Source organism: Dasypus novemcinctus, chromosome 9 (genome assembly GCF_030445035.2).
Source record: "Dasypus novemcinctus isolate mDasNov1 chromosome 9, mDasNov1.1.hap2, whole genome shotgun sequence".
NCBI classification, from domain to species: Eukaryota; Metazoa; Chordata; class Mammalia; order Cingulata; family Dasypodidae; genus Dasypus; species Dasypus novemcinctus.
In genome coordinates this window covers 115,702,699-115,718,268 of record NC_080681.1, presented here as the reverse complement: position 1 = coordinate 115,718,268, position 15,570 = coordinate 115,702,699, and the positions used below count along the sequence as shown (strand labels likewise).

The following is a 15,570-nucleotide window of genomic DNA, read 5'->3' as shown; positions in this document are numbered from 1 at the left end:
GAAAGAAGAGACTTGCTGGAGAAAAGGTAAGTTTAACTAGATGCATAACCAAAACCAGAACTTGGAAGGGGTACTGAGGATTTCCTGTTGGGTATGGGCATTTTGTTGAAATTGAACATGAAATACTCATGCCCACCTTTTGATGTTTATGGGGAAGAGCTGCGACACCTCCAAAGAAGTCCTGCTGATGGTGGCTGCAAATGATTTGCCTTGACAATAGCTGAAGAACAACATCTGCAACACATGGGAGTAGTACACAGACACGCCACCACCTGCCACCTGGCTATTACTGTCCTATTGAGACAAACACATAACATTTGCATTAACTGCTCATGTTGACTTAGGTGCAACTGCCAACTTATGCTAATTATTAGTTTTAAATCATGTATGTGCGCTCATAAAAGTTAGAAGCAGAGGAGGAAGAAGAAAAGAAGTTGAGAAGGAGGAGGAGAAGAAAAACTGAGGAGCTGATAAATTTGGAATAGAAGGAAAAGGCAACTTTTGTTCTAACCTTCAGGTCCTCATGATTGATTTCTAGGACATTAGTGACATAGAAGGGTCCCTGCTGGGCACTGCTGGCCTCTTCCATGAGCTGAGTATAGATGTACCCAGCAGAGGACATTATAACAATGATGTTCTTTCCCTCTTCATTGAAGAGGAAGGTAACATCTCTTATCTTTGAGCTCGGCAGGAGAAAGTAGAAGGTTGGACTCAAGGCATCAATAGACAGGTCATAAATCTGTGGAATGGAAGAAAGAAAGACTAAATAACTGGGAGAGAGTGTAAGCTACAACATAAACTATAATCCATGCTGTATAGCAGTGCTCCAAAACATATTCACCAAATGCAATGAATGTACCACACTAATGAAAATTGTTGATGTGGGAAATGTGGGGTGTGCGAGGAGTGGGGCATATGGAAATTTCCTATATTTTGTTTTGTTTTGTTTTTTAGTTTAGATTAGGTTTATTTTTTTCCCATATATCACCCTATTATTAACACCTTGTATTAGTGTCATACAGTTGTTATCATCCTTGAAACAACATTCTTATACTCGTACTATTAACTATAATTCATTTTCTACAATAAGATTCACTGTTATACAGTCTTATGTTTTATCTTTAAAACTTTTTTGTAGTTTAACATGTGACCTAAAATTTCCCTTTTAACCACATTTACCTATATAATTCAGAATTGTTGATTACACACTCAAAATAATGTACTATATTACTACCATCCATTTCTAAGTGATACTTTTTTAAAGTAACATTTTGTGTGATCTTTTAAATATAAATTAAAAATATATTAAAAAAAAAAAGACTAAATAAGGGGGATCCATTTTAGACCATCCCTAAAATATCCTGAACCCAAACAGCTGCAACTGATAAATAATAGGCACTGATTCTCCATTCAGTAGGCCGAAAGTGGGCCTATAAAGATGAAAAATAAAATCTTTTCACTGTCCCTCAATGAACTAGTCGGGGAGAGATGAACATAAACAAGTTTGGTTTTTTCTCTTTTTTTTTAAGTACTGTGGCCAGGGATTGAACCCAAGACCTTATATGTGGTACATCCATGCACAACCACTTGAGCTACAAAGGCTCCATAAACAAGTTTTGTAACAAGTCTACAGTTACAGGTATGCCCTTGGGACAGTGGGGGTAGAATCAATTTCATACTCCTACAAACAGAAAGCTCCTGTTCAGCAAGCTAACAAAAGGCAACAAAATGCCAGGACTTTTTTAAAAATTTATTATTTTATTTTATTTTATTTCTTTTATTATTTTTTTAAGGAGGTACTGAGGATTGAGAACCCGGGACTTGTACATGTGAAGCAGGTGCTCAGTCACTGAGCTACACTTGCTCCCCTATTTTTAATTTCTTGGAAAAGCTAGCACATAATGGACATCAGACCTTCTGGACCATTTAAAAGCAGAACCATTCTAGGACCATATCTTCAAAGAGTATAACTGTACCTTGACGAAGTCTGCAGTGACAATTGCTAATTCAGTCTGTGAACCAGGTAACCACACAGCTTTGATGATGAAGTTCCCTGTTGCCAACTGGGTGTGCAACACCAAGTGATCCGAAACAGAGCCTGAGCTACTGAAGGTCAGCACATGGCAATCCTGAACACAGTTTAAGGGAAAAAATAGGTAAAAGATGACTTGGAAAGAAAGGCTAATCCATCATTTCCATGTTCCAAAGTTTCATTTTCTTCCCTAACACTCCCTGCCTTATTCAGACTGTCTAGCAACATATTCAGGTTTCAAGAACATAGAGATTACTTCCAATACAGGAGAAATCTGGAAGACTTGGAAGAAATTCAGAAAAAGGTTTTTTTTGGCATTTCAATGACATTTTAAGTTTTAATCTTGACAAAGAATAAGAAAAAGTAGTACTGAGAACAGGGCAGAGATGGTGACTAGGGTTCATAGCACAAAATAATCAAACATGGCTCAGGATTTTTACCTTTAGCCCACAAACTGCAAGGTAGTCCTCCTTACAGGGATTTCCCGTGAGGCTCAACACAGTAAAGGGAACTGGGGCAGAAGCCAATCGGGTCAGAGTCAACTTCCTTTTGCTGGAATCTGCTTGCTTCAGGAGTGCAGAGAGCTGCAGAACAGTGATCTGTAAAGAAATGACTATCATTTTATCCTTAACCCAGTCTTCTCAGAGAATACAGAACAAGAAACAATAGGGATATTAGTTTGCAGGCTTTTTTTTTTTTTTGCAGATAGGTCTCTTAGGACAATCCTAGACCAATATTAGCCTCTATTTCTCATGACTTCATGACTGAATGAGATGAAATGCCTTTCATTCTCTCCTTCCAATGAGGACAAAACAGATTAAGAAATGAAAACTTTTTTTTAATAGTTTATAAAATGGTAAAACAATTCCCATGAAATACTGTCCTTTTCCATTACTCTATGAATGTGTTTTTGAAAGAATTTCAGAGTTGCTGTAGCAACTATTCACATCTCGACTTTGTTTTTCATCTAAGATAATGTTGAAGCAACCGAACTGGTGATTGAGAGGCTACAGTATAGAACAGCGTGAGTAAAAATATCTAGCACTATATCAACTTCTACTAGTTCTATAAAACAGCATTAACTTCCCTGTGTCCTTAGAGGAGTGAGAAAACAGGGACGTACTAAAGAAGGAGTACTGAGCCCTTCTATGAAGATCCGTCTTTTGTCTCTCAGCTTGTGCCTTCCAGAGTGACCAAACTGGGCAAGACTGGGAGCTAAGCTCTTCTATGTAACCGCTGGTCATTACCTTTTTCTGAAAGCTTGAAGGACTTGTTTTGTTTCAGTTTTTCAAACTTTTACTTAAGTGCAATGATCCAGGATGGATTTTAGATCCTGTTGAAACAACATCCATGGACTGCACATAGTCCTTAATAGCCATTATCTGTTCCTCAAGCATATCTGTTCAAACTTTATCATTTTCAACCGAATACTGTACCTCAAGTTTTTTATTCCTTATCCCACTGAAGCTAGTTTAGAAGAGCCCCAGACTAAGCCATCTGTTGGAATGCTTCTGATGCACACCTCTAATTTTGTCGTTATCTGTTTCATCATCCCAAGGTTTCACATCTGATCAGATGGCAAACATGCAACAAGTGCAGGTTTTTTGGCTTTCTTTGACCATACTGGACAAGGCATTTGAAGGATACGTTTTAAGTAAGAATTTATTAAATAGAAACTGAGTCTTTGCCCTAGTCATATTGCTTCTAGGCCTAATCAAATAACTCCAGGTTCAAGTAGAAGAGCTCACTGAGATTCATCCCTAAAGCATTCTTGGAACCCAATGGACTTTTTCCCACGGAGAGCCAATATGAGCATGGTCATCTATCTGCATGACTCTGCACTTGGGCAAATACAACCTCAGTTGAATGGGAAGGAATTGGAAGACCCACCTTGCCTTTCTCATGGCTGACAGCCAAATGCTGGCGGCGCCCATGGGGCGAGGAAAGCACACACATCGCCACCCGCCTGAGCACATGGGCACTGATCAGCTGTCGAATGGTCTGGCCCTGGTCTCCACTGTAATTCATCCGAACGTTCTCAAAGGCACCTTCCTGGGAGCCTAGTGTGGGAACCTGACAAAGATCAAGGCAAGTAAGATCAAGGTCTCAGGTACACCTACCTTGAAAAACAATCAGTGAATTCATACATTATTCATGTGATTGAGACAGTCTAAGTTTAATCATTCAAACAATGGATTCCAACCTCCAATCCATGGAGGCTGGGTAAATTTATAAAAGTAGAGAATAATGTAGTGAATTTTTCAGAAAACTAACTTAAAATAAAAAAGTGGCCTTCTAAAAAATGTTAAAATGGCCTTTCTTCTATAAAATGGTGATATAGATGGAATATTTTTTTCATTGATCTAATCCAACAAAACTAATAGCAACTTGATTGGTTATCAACCCCTCCCGCAATACATTTTTTAAAAGATTTATGTATTTTTATTTCCTCCCCTTTCCCATCCCGCATTGTCTGTTCTGTGTTCATTTGCTGTGCTTTCTTCTGTATCTGCTTGTCTTCTCTTTAGGTGGCACCAGGAATTAATCCTGGGACCTTCTAGAGTGGGAGAGACATGCTCAATCTCTTGAGTCACCTCAGCTCCTTGGTCTGCTCTATCTCTTATTGGCTCTCCTCTGTTTCTCTTTTTGTTGAGTCATCTTGCTGCGCCAGCTCTCTGCTCAGGCCAGCTTGCCGCGCAGGCCAGCTTGCCTTCACCAGGAGGCCCTGAAAACTGAACCCTGGACATCCGATATGGTAGATGGGAGCCTAATCACTTGAGCCACACCGCTTCCATCTCCCTCAATATTTTTAAGCTTGACTTTTAATATCTAAAAATCTAAAAACCACTGCTCTAAAACGGACTGATTTTTAATAAAATACCAAAATTATGCACATGTACACGCATGTGCGTACTTCCAAGTGAACAATGTCCCCTTAAAAATAGCCTCCTTGTGAGATCTATTTATATATCTCACTTAAAATATTTTTACTTACCTTCTGAAATGGTTGCCAGTTTAATTTCTGCTAGTAAAACACTGCTGCTAAAGAAGAGATTCAGACCACACCAGAAGCACTATATTCAGTACTGACTAGCAGATTACAAAATGGATAATGACTTATAACTTATAACCCGTCATATGAAGAACTACAGGAAAGTTATCTACAAGATAAACTATAAGCAAAAGAACATAAACATTATTTTTCAAGCTTAATAAACCTAAGGAAAGAAATTACAGTAAGCAGGTTTTCTGTTTTATCTACAGAAGAAATTTCTACATATTATAATTGCCCCAAAATGGAGTTAAAATCTTGAGAGTTCATATATTTTTATGAACTTATGAAAGGGGATTTACTTGCTGGGTTGGTCCAAACAGCCACTGGATTCCCTTCTTTTGAAGATACATCTACTATACTGATTTTTACACTGTTCATAATATGGTCTGGGGAATATCATATCTTAGATTCTAAGGTCTGAATGGCCAGGAATTGACTGTTCTAACAATATTCCTTAGAGTATCTATCACACTTTGGTATCTCAATAAATTTGCTGGTCCCCACAACCACCTTACTGCATGACCCTGGCAACACTCACCATGAGCTGGTCTGTCATCTCAACCACCTTGTCCAGTGTATGCAGCTCACTGAGGGCCTGCTGAGCCCGGCTGCTGCTCCCCACGGCTGAAGCCTGCTGAAAGTTGGTCTGAATGGCATCCATGAGGAAACTGAGCATGTCTAACACAAGAGGAGCGAAGGAGAAATTGGCCTGAGAAAAATCCAAATACATAAGTGAAAAAAAAAAAAGAAGACAGAGAAATAATGGGTCATACTGATAATACTCTTGCCAGCAACTAATTTCATGATCCAATTTCCTAACTGGATGTTCTAACCAGCATCTTATTCTCTCCCTAACACTGGATTTGATTCCTCCTATATATAGAAGTCTTCCTAACACTTCCTTAGCAGAATAGCCAATACACTAAAGTACTATTTTTTTTTAAAAGATTTATTTTTATTTATTTATTTCTCTCCTCTTCCCCCCGACCCCAGTTGTCTGTTCTGTGTCTATTTGTTGTGTCGTCTTTGTCCGCTTCTATTGTCACCAGCGGCACGGGAATCTGTGTTTCTTTTCATTGCGTCATCTTGTTGTGTCAGCTCTCCTTGTGTGCGGTGCCATTCCTGGGCAGGCTGCGCTTTCTTTCGCGCTGGGCGGCTCTCCTTACGGGGCACACTCCTTGCGCGTGGGGCTCCCCTACACAGGGGACACCCCTGAGTGGCAGGGCACTCTTTGCGTTCATCAGCGCTGCACATGGGCCAGCTCCACGCGATCAAGGAGGCCGGGGGTTTGAAACACAGACCTCCCATGTGGTAGACGGATGACCTAACCACTGGGCCAAGTCCACCACCACTAACATACTATTGACTCTAGAGAAAACTTTCCAAACCATGGGTCCTACAGAGATATCCTAAGGCTCAAAGGCATCCATCATCTATAATCAATTAACTTCTCTCTTATGCACCTAGAATGGTTCTAGTTATACTAAACCATCCTTTGGAAAACTGAGACCAGTCACTCAATCTTCAGTATTCTATGCTTCATACGAGGAACCCTGGCTGAGAAAGTATTCTCTAGAACCTTACATAATGAAAATTTACTCCACCACTACCACCAATCCCCCACAACACTCCTCAGTCATAAATCCTCCCCTATGATGTAGTGACTGATCACATATACTATTTGTATTCTGCCTGTGAAAATGGGTAAACTTAGAGACAGAAGAAAACAGCTACAAGACAAAGACAGTCTTGTGCATTATTTACTCTTCACACACTTGCCACGCTCTGAATTCTGCCTACTATGCCAGGGAGCACCAGTAAGCCCCACCTGGTTCTGTAGCTCTTCCCGGCAGCCCTCTACTGTGCGGCAGAGGCTGCTCTTCTTGGGCTTCTCTTCATCAGCAACCTTTCCATCACTGATGGTGACCTTGGCCTTGTCAGCAGGGGAGGTGCTGGTGTGGCGTATCAAGCTCTCCGAGACTCTGGGTTCACTCTGAAATGCTGACTCTTTCATAGTGGAGCTCATGCCGCTGCTGGGAGTTCGTTTCACCAGTGCCTAGGAACAGAAAAGGTTAGACAAAGGACCTAGGATCTTTCCACAAAGCACAAATGAAATACCGTCTTAAGATCTTGGAGGGATATCTGGCCCAAAAGAGAAGTTGGCTAAGCATTTAAATGATATTCAAAAGCCTAAATTATTATATTCAGAGCTTTAAGCTATTACCTAATTATTTAGCCACTCACAATCTCAGGTCTTGATTATAATATTTTATATTTTGTGATTTTGGTGGGGGGGGCACAGTTCTCAGAAAAAAACTAACTACTAGATATCCGAGGACCCTGCTAGTTCTAATATTATAAGCGAAGTACTTGTGCCATGGAAGTAGAGTTCATCAGTGACAGACCCAGATAGTAGCCCCAGACCCAGGCCACCATGGAGACTTAAAAATTTTCCAGTTTGCCTTAAGTATGGCTAACAAGTTACCCTTTATGACCCAGTGAATGTTTCAAATCTCTCACCAAACAGCTGCCATCTTCTTTGGCTCCACAGTCACAGAAGAAGGATCCATATTTGGCATAGGAAATCTCATGATCTTTGTGGCACACTTTAGCACATACTGTGCACACACCCACCCCATCAACCATTTTGCAAGTGTGACAGTGGTACCTACAAAGAATAAGAAGCAGCAAATGAGCCAAGAAGTCCCAAAAATCAAGGCCTGGCAAACCCTCACCTAAAAAGAATTACTCTTACCAGTGCTGGTTCATGAATTCTTTCTGTGTGATGGTAAAAGTGCAGAGTTTATTGCAAAGAGAATCTTCATCCTTCAAAGATCAGAAATATGTCCCCATTAAACACACCTGCTTCAAAACCCTTTGGAGAGTCTCTAGTCAACTCATACAGAGTAAATAGAGGGGGAAGCAGACTTGGCCCAGTGGTTATAGGGCATTACCACACGGGAGGTCCGCAGTTCAAATCCCGGGCTTCCTTGACCCGTGTGGAGCTGGCCCATGCGCAGTGATGATGCGCGCAAGGAGTTCCCTGCCACGCAGGGGTGTCCCCCGCGTAGGGGAGCCCCACGCACAAGGAGTGCGCCCCATAAGGAGAGTCGCCCAGCACGAAAGAAAGTGCAGCCTGCCCAGGAATGGTGCCACACACATGGAGAGCTGACACAACAAGATGACGCAACAAAAAGAAACAGATTCCCGTGCTGCTGACAACAATGACAAAGAAGAACTCACAGCAAATAGACACAGAACAGACAACTGGGGTGGGGGGGGAGAAAGAAAATTAAAAAAAAAAAAAAAAAGAGTAAATAGACGCTTGCCCAGTTGGAAATAGATACCAGGGAAAAAACCTGCTGCAATTTCAGACGAAACTGTAGAGGTTTTGTGGTTAGGAAAAAAAGAAATCTTATGCTTTTCTACATGGGAACTCACACCTTCCTTATGAAGAACCTATTCCTGAAATTCCACTTTGGATACAAAGACTGAGGAAGGGCAAGACAAGACCCTGGATGGAAGAAAGGCATCTGCTTATTAAATATTCCTTTCCAAGAGATTAGATTCCTATGGCTTGCTTTGCAGGCCTTGAGAACTAGAGTTTCGCATTAGTTACATAAACTGAAAGAAAGTAACATGGACTGGGAAGAGTTTGGAAGCTCATAATGCTGGAAAACAGAGCCCAAGAAATTACATTCAGGACACTCACTTTTAAAAATCCAAAGAATTGTTAACATGAGCTCTGCAAGTGCCAATCAGGCATTACCTTGAGAAGTTACCTTTGAGATTACTTAGTACTTACAGAATCCTCAGCCTGGGAATCTTCCTCTTCCACTGCCAACTCCTCCACCCAATCTGAGTCCACCTCAATGGCCCGCTCTTCTCCATCCACAGACAGGTGACTTGGGCCTTGACCATTACTCTGGCTCAGGGCATTTGTCACATCAGCCAAGTAAGACATAATATGACATGTGCACTCCAAGACTATCACATGCTGCAAGAGAAGACCATGACACCACAGAAATCTCAGTTCTCCATATTTTATTATTACATAAACCATGTTTTCTCAAGCCTTTTCCAATAAAGCTCAAGATCAGAGGAACAGTATAAAAGTTGAGAAGAGAAGCATGTCTTATCAATTTTCCCAGCTCTAAGCTCTATGTTTACATATGGCTGATCAATAAATTGTACTGAATTAGTGTGTATTCATTCATTTTTAAGCACAAAGATAACTCTTTACTAAATCCTGCAAGATCAAATTAAAATTAGAAAAACTGAGTGAAAAGAGACAAAAAAAACCAAAGGGGTTCTCATTAGCACATTTTTTTTAACCATTGGTGGATTACATTTTTTAAACTAATGCAGGAAAGGAGGAATAATTTCAGAGATCAAGTGAAATATTTTCCTGCAAGCCATTTCAATCGGTTCATGCTTGGCCTAAATAAAACCCAACAGTCTGGCATCAAAGTCTCAGATGTCTAAGTTCCTTCACTCTGCACTTTAACATATCAGCGCTAAAAGGATAAAGATTAGTAAAAGAGAGAGAGAAAAAAAAAAAAAGAATGGTACCATGGTGGGTCTCAGAGTCCAGCTATCTGTTCTTAGCTACCTATGACAGGTTCTTGGGGTAGATGTGGGGGGCGGGGACGAGGGAGCCTGAATGTAAAACATCTGTCTGTTTCAAACATATTTTTTCAACACAGTGACCTGAGAACTCAGGCCAAGTAAATAATTCTAGCATCTGAACTGGAGCTGAGGAGGTAGTCTGTAACCCCAAGTAACATTAAATCAGTGTGCAGTTCCAAGGAATGAGGAAGGGCAAGTATTTCATAGCATATCAATATCTTAAAATAACAGAAGCTCAATAGGTTTTAAAAGGGATTCTGTTGGATATTTGTTTACCAGAATATTTCCTTCCTATCTTTCCCTGCCACCTGGAAGAGGCCTGAGAGCATGCAGTTTACAATTACACTTCAAGGTCTTTGTGATTACAGGCTTTATCATCTAGAGGCTAGCACAGACAAAAGCCAATATGAAGCAGATATTGCCACCAGACCACAAAGACAAAAATCCTCTTTTCCCCTCATTCCATGACTTTCTTGTCACTCCTCACTTTTCTTACCTTTCCATGCATTACATTGGCATTTAGTTTTTCAACCACATTCTTCTGTGACAGGTATTTCTTGCTGTCCCAAAGGAAAAAAAAAAGCGGGGAAGGACACAAAATTATCTAGGGAACCACAAGAAAGGCAGCATCTTCATGAATCTTGAATAAATGTGTGGACACTGTAAGGCAAAGGTACTCTCAGGAAATTATGTAGAGGCTTGGGGTGCTCTGGTCAGAACTGTCAATGACACTTGCCGTACTTTTCCTAAGACTTCTCTCAGGGATAGGAAATAGGGAACCACACTAAGAAAATAATTAAGATTAAGCCTAAATTAAACAGTTATTGGCTATCCCCTCCACCCCAACAACAAAAAAAAAAACTTCAAGTTTCTTTTATACTCACTCTGAGCTACAAAGAGAGTAGCCTGCAATTACCACCCTCTTTTCCTAACCTACAGATAGATTCCTCCAGTTTCATAATCTTACCATCTACTCAGCCAGTCCACAGCAGCATTATGAAGCTGAAGATGGCCAGCACCTTGACCTGCACTGGCCAGGGTTGCCATCACAACCATGAGTTCAGGGAAGCCAGTCCCATCACCATTGGCCAGCATTTCTGTTGCCATGGGAATCAGGGTACCCAGAAGCACAGCACATACACCTTCCCCAACTTGGCTGGTAGAAGAGAAATAGCAAATTAGTAAGTAATTAATAGGAATCAGACTCTGAGTACTTCTAAATTTGTAAGAGTAATTAAAAGAGGGTTTAAATTAAAAATAAAGTATATGAATATATATACTAATACCAGCTTTGGCCTTGGACTACTAGAGCAGAGAATTCACCCATGTTGCAACTGACAAACAGAATCATTCCAAAAGTTTTTCCTTGGGAAATATCAAGGAGCTATACTACACTAGACTCTTTGAGTCTAAACAGAGGGAGGTACGGAAATGTTGAAAATGCTAATACTGATGTCTAAAGGAAAGATACCTACAAATGCTTCCACCATAATTCTGGGGTTGTAAGAGCCATATGACCTAAATGCAGTTCTACCTGTTTTCCCGAACAATGTATGTAGTCAGTAACTGCAAGAGCTGCCGGTTCTCCTGAATCATATCCAACTGACTGGAATCTTTAGGGGGAGATGTAGTCATGCGGGTGAGCCAGGCCTGGAGACGCACAGGCTCCACACAAGCAAGCTGTGCCAAAGAGCCACAGAGATGCAGAAGGCTTGGGTTAGGGCTCTTCTCAGCTGGGGACAGAGCAAGAGACTAAAGTCAGCAAAGAAGGGCAGGGGAAAGGAAGGGAAAGGCAAATTGTGAGCCAAGAACAGAAAACAACTTCAATCAAGTTTTCAACTTCCTTTCAAACTTTCTCAGAGAGAATGGATTCTCTCCACTTGTTAGCATTTTTATACTATAGTTAAAGTCAGGTAGAAGATATGCACAGTATTAGCTGGACATCAAAGTTTCTATAAGAAGATTACTAAAAGCTGTCACTCACTCAGCTGGAAGAGTTTGGTGAAGAATTTCAGAACTCGGTTACAGAATTTAGCAGAGAGGTTTTCATTGGCTGTTGCCATCATGATCTGCACAAGTTCTCCACTGGAAAGCAGGAAGGGGAAAAAATGTCAAGAATCACATTAAGCTTCACAAAAAAGGCAGGAGCTTCTATGTCTTCACAATCTTATCTTCTCTAGGGAACTGGTCATTTGTGAGCCAACACAAATCGTTCATGAACTCAACCCCCTCTCATCAACAACCCCAGGGAGTCAGTAATTAACCCTAACTCCTCCCTGAGGCACAATCACCTCATCAGGCCTTAAGTGTTCCCTGAGAAAGAACACCTTAGTCAGCATATAGCTCCTTGCTTTCAGGAGGCTTTCAAAAAATATTCACTGGATAAAAATTAATACATCTCACCTGTCAGAGAAAAATTCCTCCATAGCTTTACGAGCCTGGCTACTTTCAAGTTGCTTTTCCAAATACTGGAGACATTCCTCCAAGATGGATTCATCCAGTCCACTAAGCATCAAAAGGAAAAATTAACTACCAGAAATGAGTGCATTTCAAAGTCACCTTAATATTGATTAAAAAAGAAAATTCAAAGTTTATCACTAGACCTTGAGAGAAACTTTCCATTTGTTTTGTTTTGTCAAGGCTCAGTATAAAGCCTGGCGCAAAGCCTGACTCAATAAATGTTTGGAAAATTAAATTTTTATAAAATTTTGAAATTCATAAAATAAAAAATAAATTATACAGTCAATGGATAAGAGTCCAAAGGACCACCAGTGTTATTTTAAACTACTTCTAATTAACAGCAACACTTCAATTCTATTTTACTACCCTCTCTCCTAGGGGATTAAGCAGCAAAGACAAATGAAGCTTAAAGTCCTAATCTTGATTCTGCCAGAGATTTTCCTGGGGAAACACTTTAGATTAAGTGTTTTGGCATAGGTAAATTGGCTTACATTCTTTCTGTTTAGAAGAAGGGAAGGGAAAGGGAAAGGGAAGGGGAAGGGGAAAGGGAATAAAAGGGATAGGAGAAAGGAGAAGGAAAGGGGAAGGGGAAAAGAGAAAATAGAAAGGGAAGAGGGAGCTCTTGATGAAAACCTAGAGTCCCCCTTGGACTCTTCATTTGGACAGTTCTCAGTGGGGTAAAACCACACCTTACAAGTATCAGACATAGCTCAACTGATAGTGTCCATCTACCATATGGAGGGTCCAGAGGTCGATCCAGGGCCTCCTGATCTGTGTGATAAGCTGGCCCATGTGCAGTGCTGCCGCACGCAAGTAGTGCTGTACCTCACAGGAACGCCCCCATGTAGGGGTGCCCTACGCACAGGGAGTGCATCCTGCAAGGAGCCGCCCCGCATGAAAAAAGCGCAGCCCACCCAGGAGTGGTGCCGCACACACGGAGAGCTGATGCAGCAAGATGACACAACAAAAAGAGACACAGATTCCTGGTGCCGCCAAGAATGTAAGCAGACACAGAAGAGCACACAGCGAATGGACACAGAGAGCAGACAACAGGGGAGGGGGGGTGGAGGGGAGAATAAATAAAATAAATTTTTTAAAAAACCATACCTTACTATTCTTTATGGCTCTTCTATATCAACATGGCTTAAAATACCAAGGTCAAATAATGTTATGGAACCTCCTAATTCCATAGACCACCCACTTAAGAAACATGGTCACAAAAATATTAGAAACTAATTTCATCAGGCTACTTTGCAATCTAGTATGGTGCTTGAAAATCATTTAATTACTTAAGTATCCAAATCTAAAGATTTAAGTCTTCCATCTTCTTAACACTAATTTCTAAGAAGGGTCACAAAAGAGGACTCCAAATAACCTTTTGTATATTACCATGTGAATGCAAAATGCATACAAGTACAGAATTTTCCACTAAAAAGCACAACGATAAAAATAAGCCATTAATTAATATGGACATAAAGAAGTCTGGGGGTGGAGGACTTGGCCCAGTGGTTAGGGTGTCCGTCTACCACATGGGAGGTCCGCAGTTCAAACCCCGGGCCTCCTTGACCCATGTGGAGCTAGCCCACGCGCAGTGCTGATGTGCGCAAGGAGTACCCTGCCACGCAGGGGTGTCCCCCGCATAGGGGAGCCCCACGCGAAAGGAGTGCGCCCCATAAGGAGAGCCACCCAGTACGAAAGAAAGTGCAGCCTGCCCAGGAATGGTGCCACACACAAGGAGAGCTGACACAACAAAAAGAAAACACAGATTCCCATGCCGCAGACAACAACAGAAGCAGACAAAGAAGACGACGCAGCAAATAAACACACAGAAGAGACAACTGGGGTTGGGGGGGAGGGGAGAGAAATAAATAAATCTTTAAAAAAAAAAAAAAAGTCAGGGTTGCTACATTCATTGATAATTCGGGTCACAGGAACATGTCTGCCTTCCTCAATCAGACTCACCTATTGGGATCAGCATGATTGGCCAGAACGTTGTAACAACTTGTGATCAACTTCTCATAAACGCGAGCCAAGAACTCATCAGACTCGGCAGGTCCCAAGATGCGTTCCAGGGAGTTGCTACTGATCTCAGCAACACTTTCAGTGCTCGACTCCAAAAGAAGGGGTAACAGGGTCCGAATTACCTGAGGTGGGTTCATCTCATCACACCAACTTCAGCAAAGAAAATAGAACCAAGTTAGTGAATATAATCCTCCAAAAAGTTGAAAGGTGGGGACGGGTAATTCAACTATTCATGGGGAAGGGGAGGAGTTTATTCTAGCCTCTTTTGCCTTGATAGTTGTTTTCTACAGAGGGGTAATCGTACAATATTCTTTTTCACTATTATATCAGAAGCAAAAGTGATTTCCATATGAAAACCCCATTTATTAAATGTTAAATTAAAAATAGAAGATGTAATTCATAATAAGACAAAGTTAACTGATGCTTAAGCAACACTCTAGACAATTTCTTTCTAGAAGAAATGCCAGAATTCTGTATTGCTTTAAAGGTATTTAAGGCAGTGTGATGTCTGACTTTACCCATGACCTATGAATAGGAAGACAAAATTGCCCCTCCCTACATCAGCAAGTTCTAACTCCTACAACAATTCTGGAGAGATATTATTTCTAATAAATCTATCACTATCACCTTAAAATTTAAACCTCAAGCACCTCCACCTCACAGTATTATTTAAACCCAGTATGTGTTTTCTGAAAACTACTACACAAAGGGGGAGGAGGTACTTCTGCTTTTAGATCTAAATTAAAACTCATTCTAGATAAATGCTCATACTCTACTCAAACACAATACTTTTCTAAAGAAGCATGAGAGAAAAGCATTATTATAGTTACAAAAACCCTCATTATTTTCCACTAGCTATAACAGAATAGCATGTATAGAGAGGAATTAGGGCTATGAACCGGGTACTCACACAATAAGATCTCCAGTCAACCTGACCAGTGAAAGGAGAGTGTGCTTCAAGGAAGCAGCCAGGGGCAGACTTTGGCCACAAAGAGTCCCTAGGTGAGCAGCCTGCACAGCACTGATATAACTCTCTGAAGGGATGGTGTCGTTAGCAAAGGCATTGCGCTAAAAGGAAACAGATCAGATATGAGTGAATAGACCATCTACTCTGGATAAAATTCTCTCATGGGGGAAAAAAACTGACATAAACCAAGACCTCTTCAATATACAATGGCCTTTGCTCAATATAATATATACTGTTATTCATCCTGGGAAAGAAAGTGAAATGTGGAAAAGGAAGCAGTTAAGAATTTTAGTTAGTATGAAATTAACAGAGAAGTGGCTGTGGCCCAAGCAATTGAGCTCCCGTTTACCACATGGAGGACCTGGGTTCAATCCCCGGGACCTCCTGGTAAAAAAAGAAAAAAGA

The 15,570-nt window shown here is 40.9% G+C and overlaps 1 protein-coding gene across 8 annotated transcripts in view; it reads right to left on the bottom strand.

The window, feature by feature from the left end:
- Positions 1–15,570, bottom strand: part of UBR4 (ubiquitin protein ligase E3 component n-recognin 4) — a 142,140-nt gene that overhangs the window by 89,557 nt on the left and 37,013 nt on the right. For all 8 annotated transcript variants that reach the window (XM_058304262.2, XM_058304264.2, XM_058304270.2 and 5 more), the window contains exons 28-44: positions 15,109–15,266; positions 14,139–14,348; positions 12,120–12,221; positions 11,701–11,801; positions 11,251–11,449; positions 10,684–10,872; positions 10,213–10,276; positions 8,893–9,084; positions 7,843–7,913; positions 7,608–7,755; positions 6,916–7,143; positions 5,626–5,796; positions 3,923–4,105; positions 2,473–2,631; positions 1,977–2,129; positions 512–739; positions 137–294 (exon numbers count right to left, since the gene is read on the bottom strand). In XM_058304262.2, the coding sequence (XP_058160245.1) occupies positions 137–294; positions 512–739; positions 1,977–2,129; positions 2,473–2,631; positions 3,923–4,105; positions 5,626–5,796; positions 6,916–7,143; positions 7,608–7,755; positions 7,843–7,913; positions 8,893–9,084; positions 10,213–10,276; positions 10,684–10,872; positions 11,251–11,449; positions 11,701–11,801; positions 12,120–12,221; positions 14,139–14,348; positions 15,109–15,266 (2,714 nt within the window). The remainder of the gene's footprint in view (positions 1–136; positions 295–511; positions 740–1,976; positions 2,130–2,472; positions 2,632–3,922; positions 4,106–5,625; positions 5,797–6,915; positions 7,144–7,607; positions 7,756–7,842; positions 7,914–8,892; positions 9,085–10,212; positions 10,277–10,683; positions 10,873–11,250; positions 11,450–11,700; positions 11,802–12,119; positions 12,222–14,138; positions 14,349–15,108; positions 15,267–15,570) is intronic.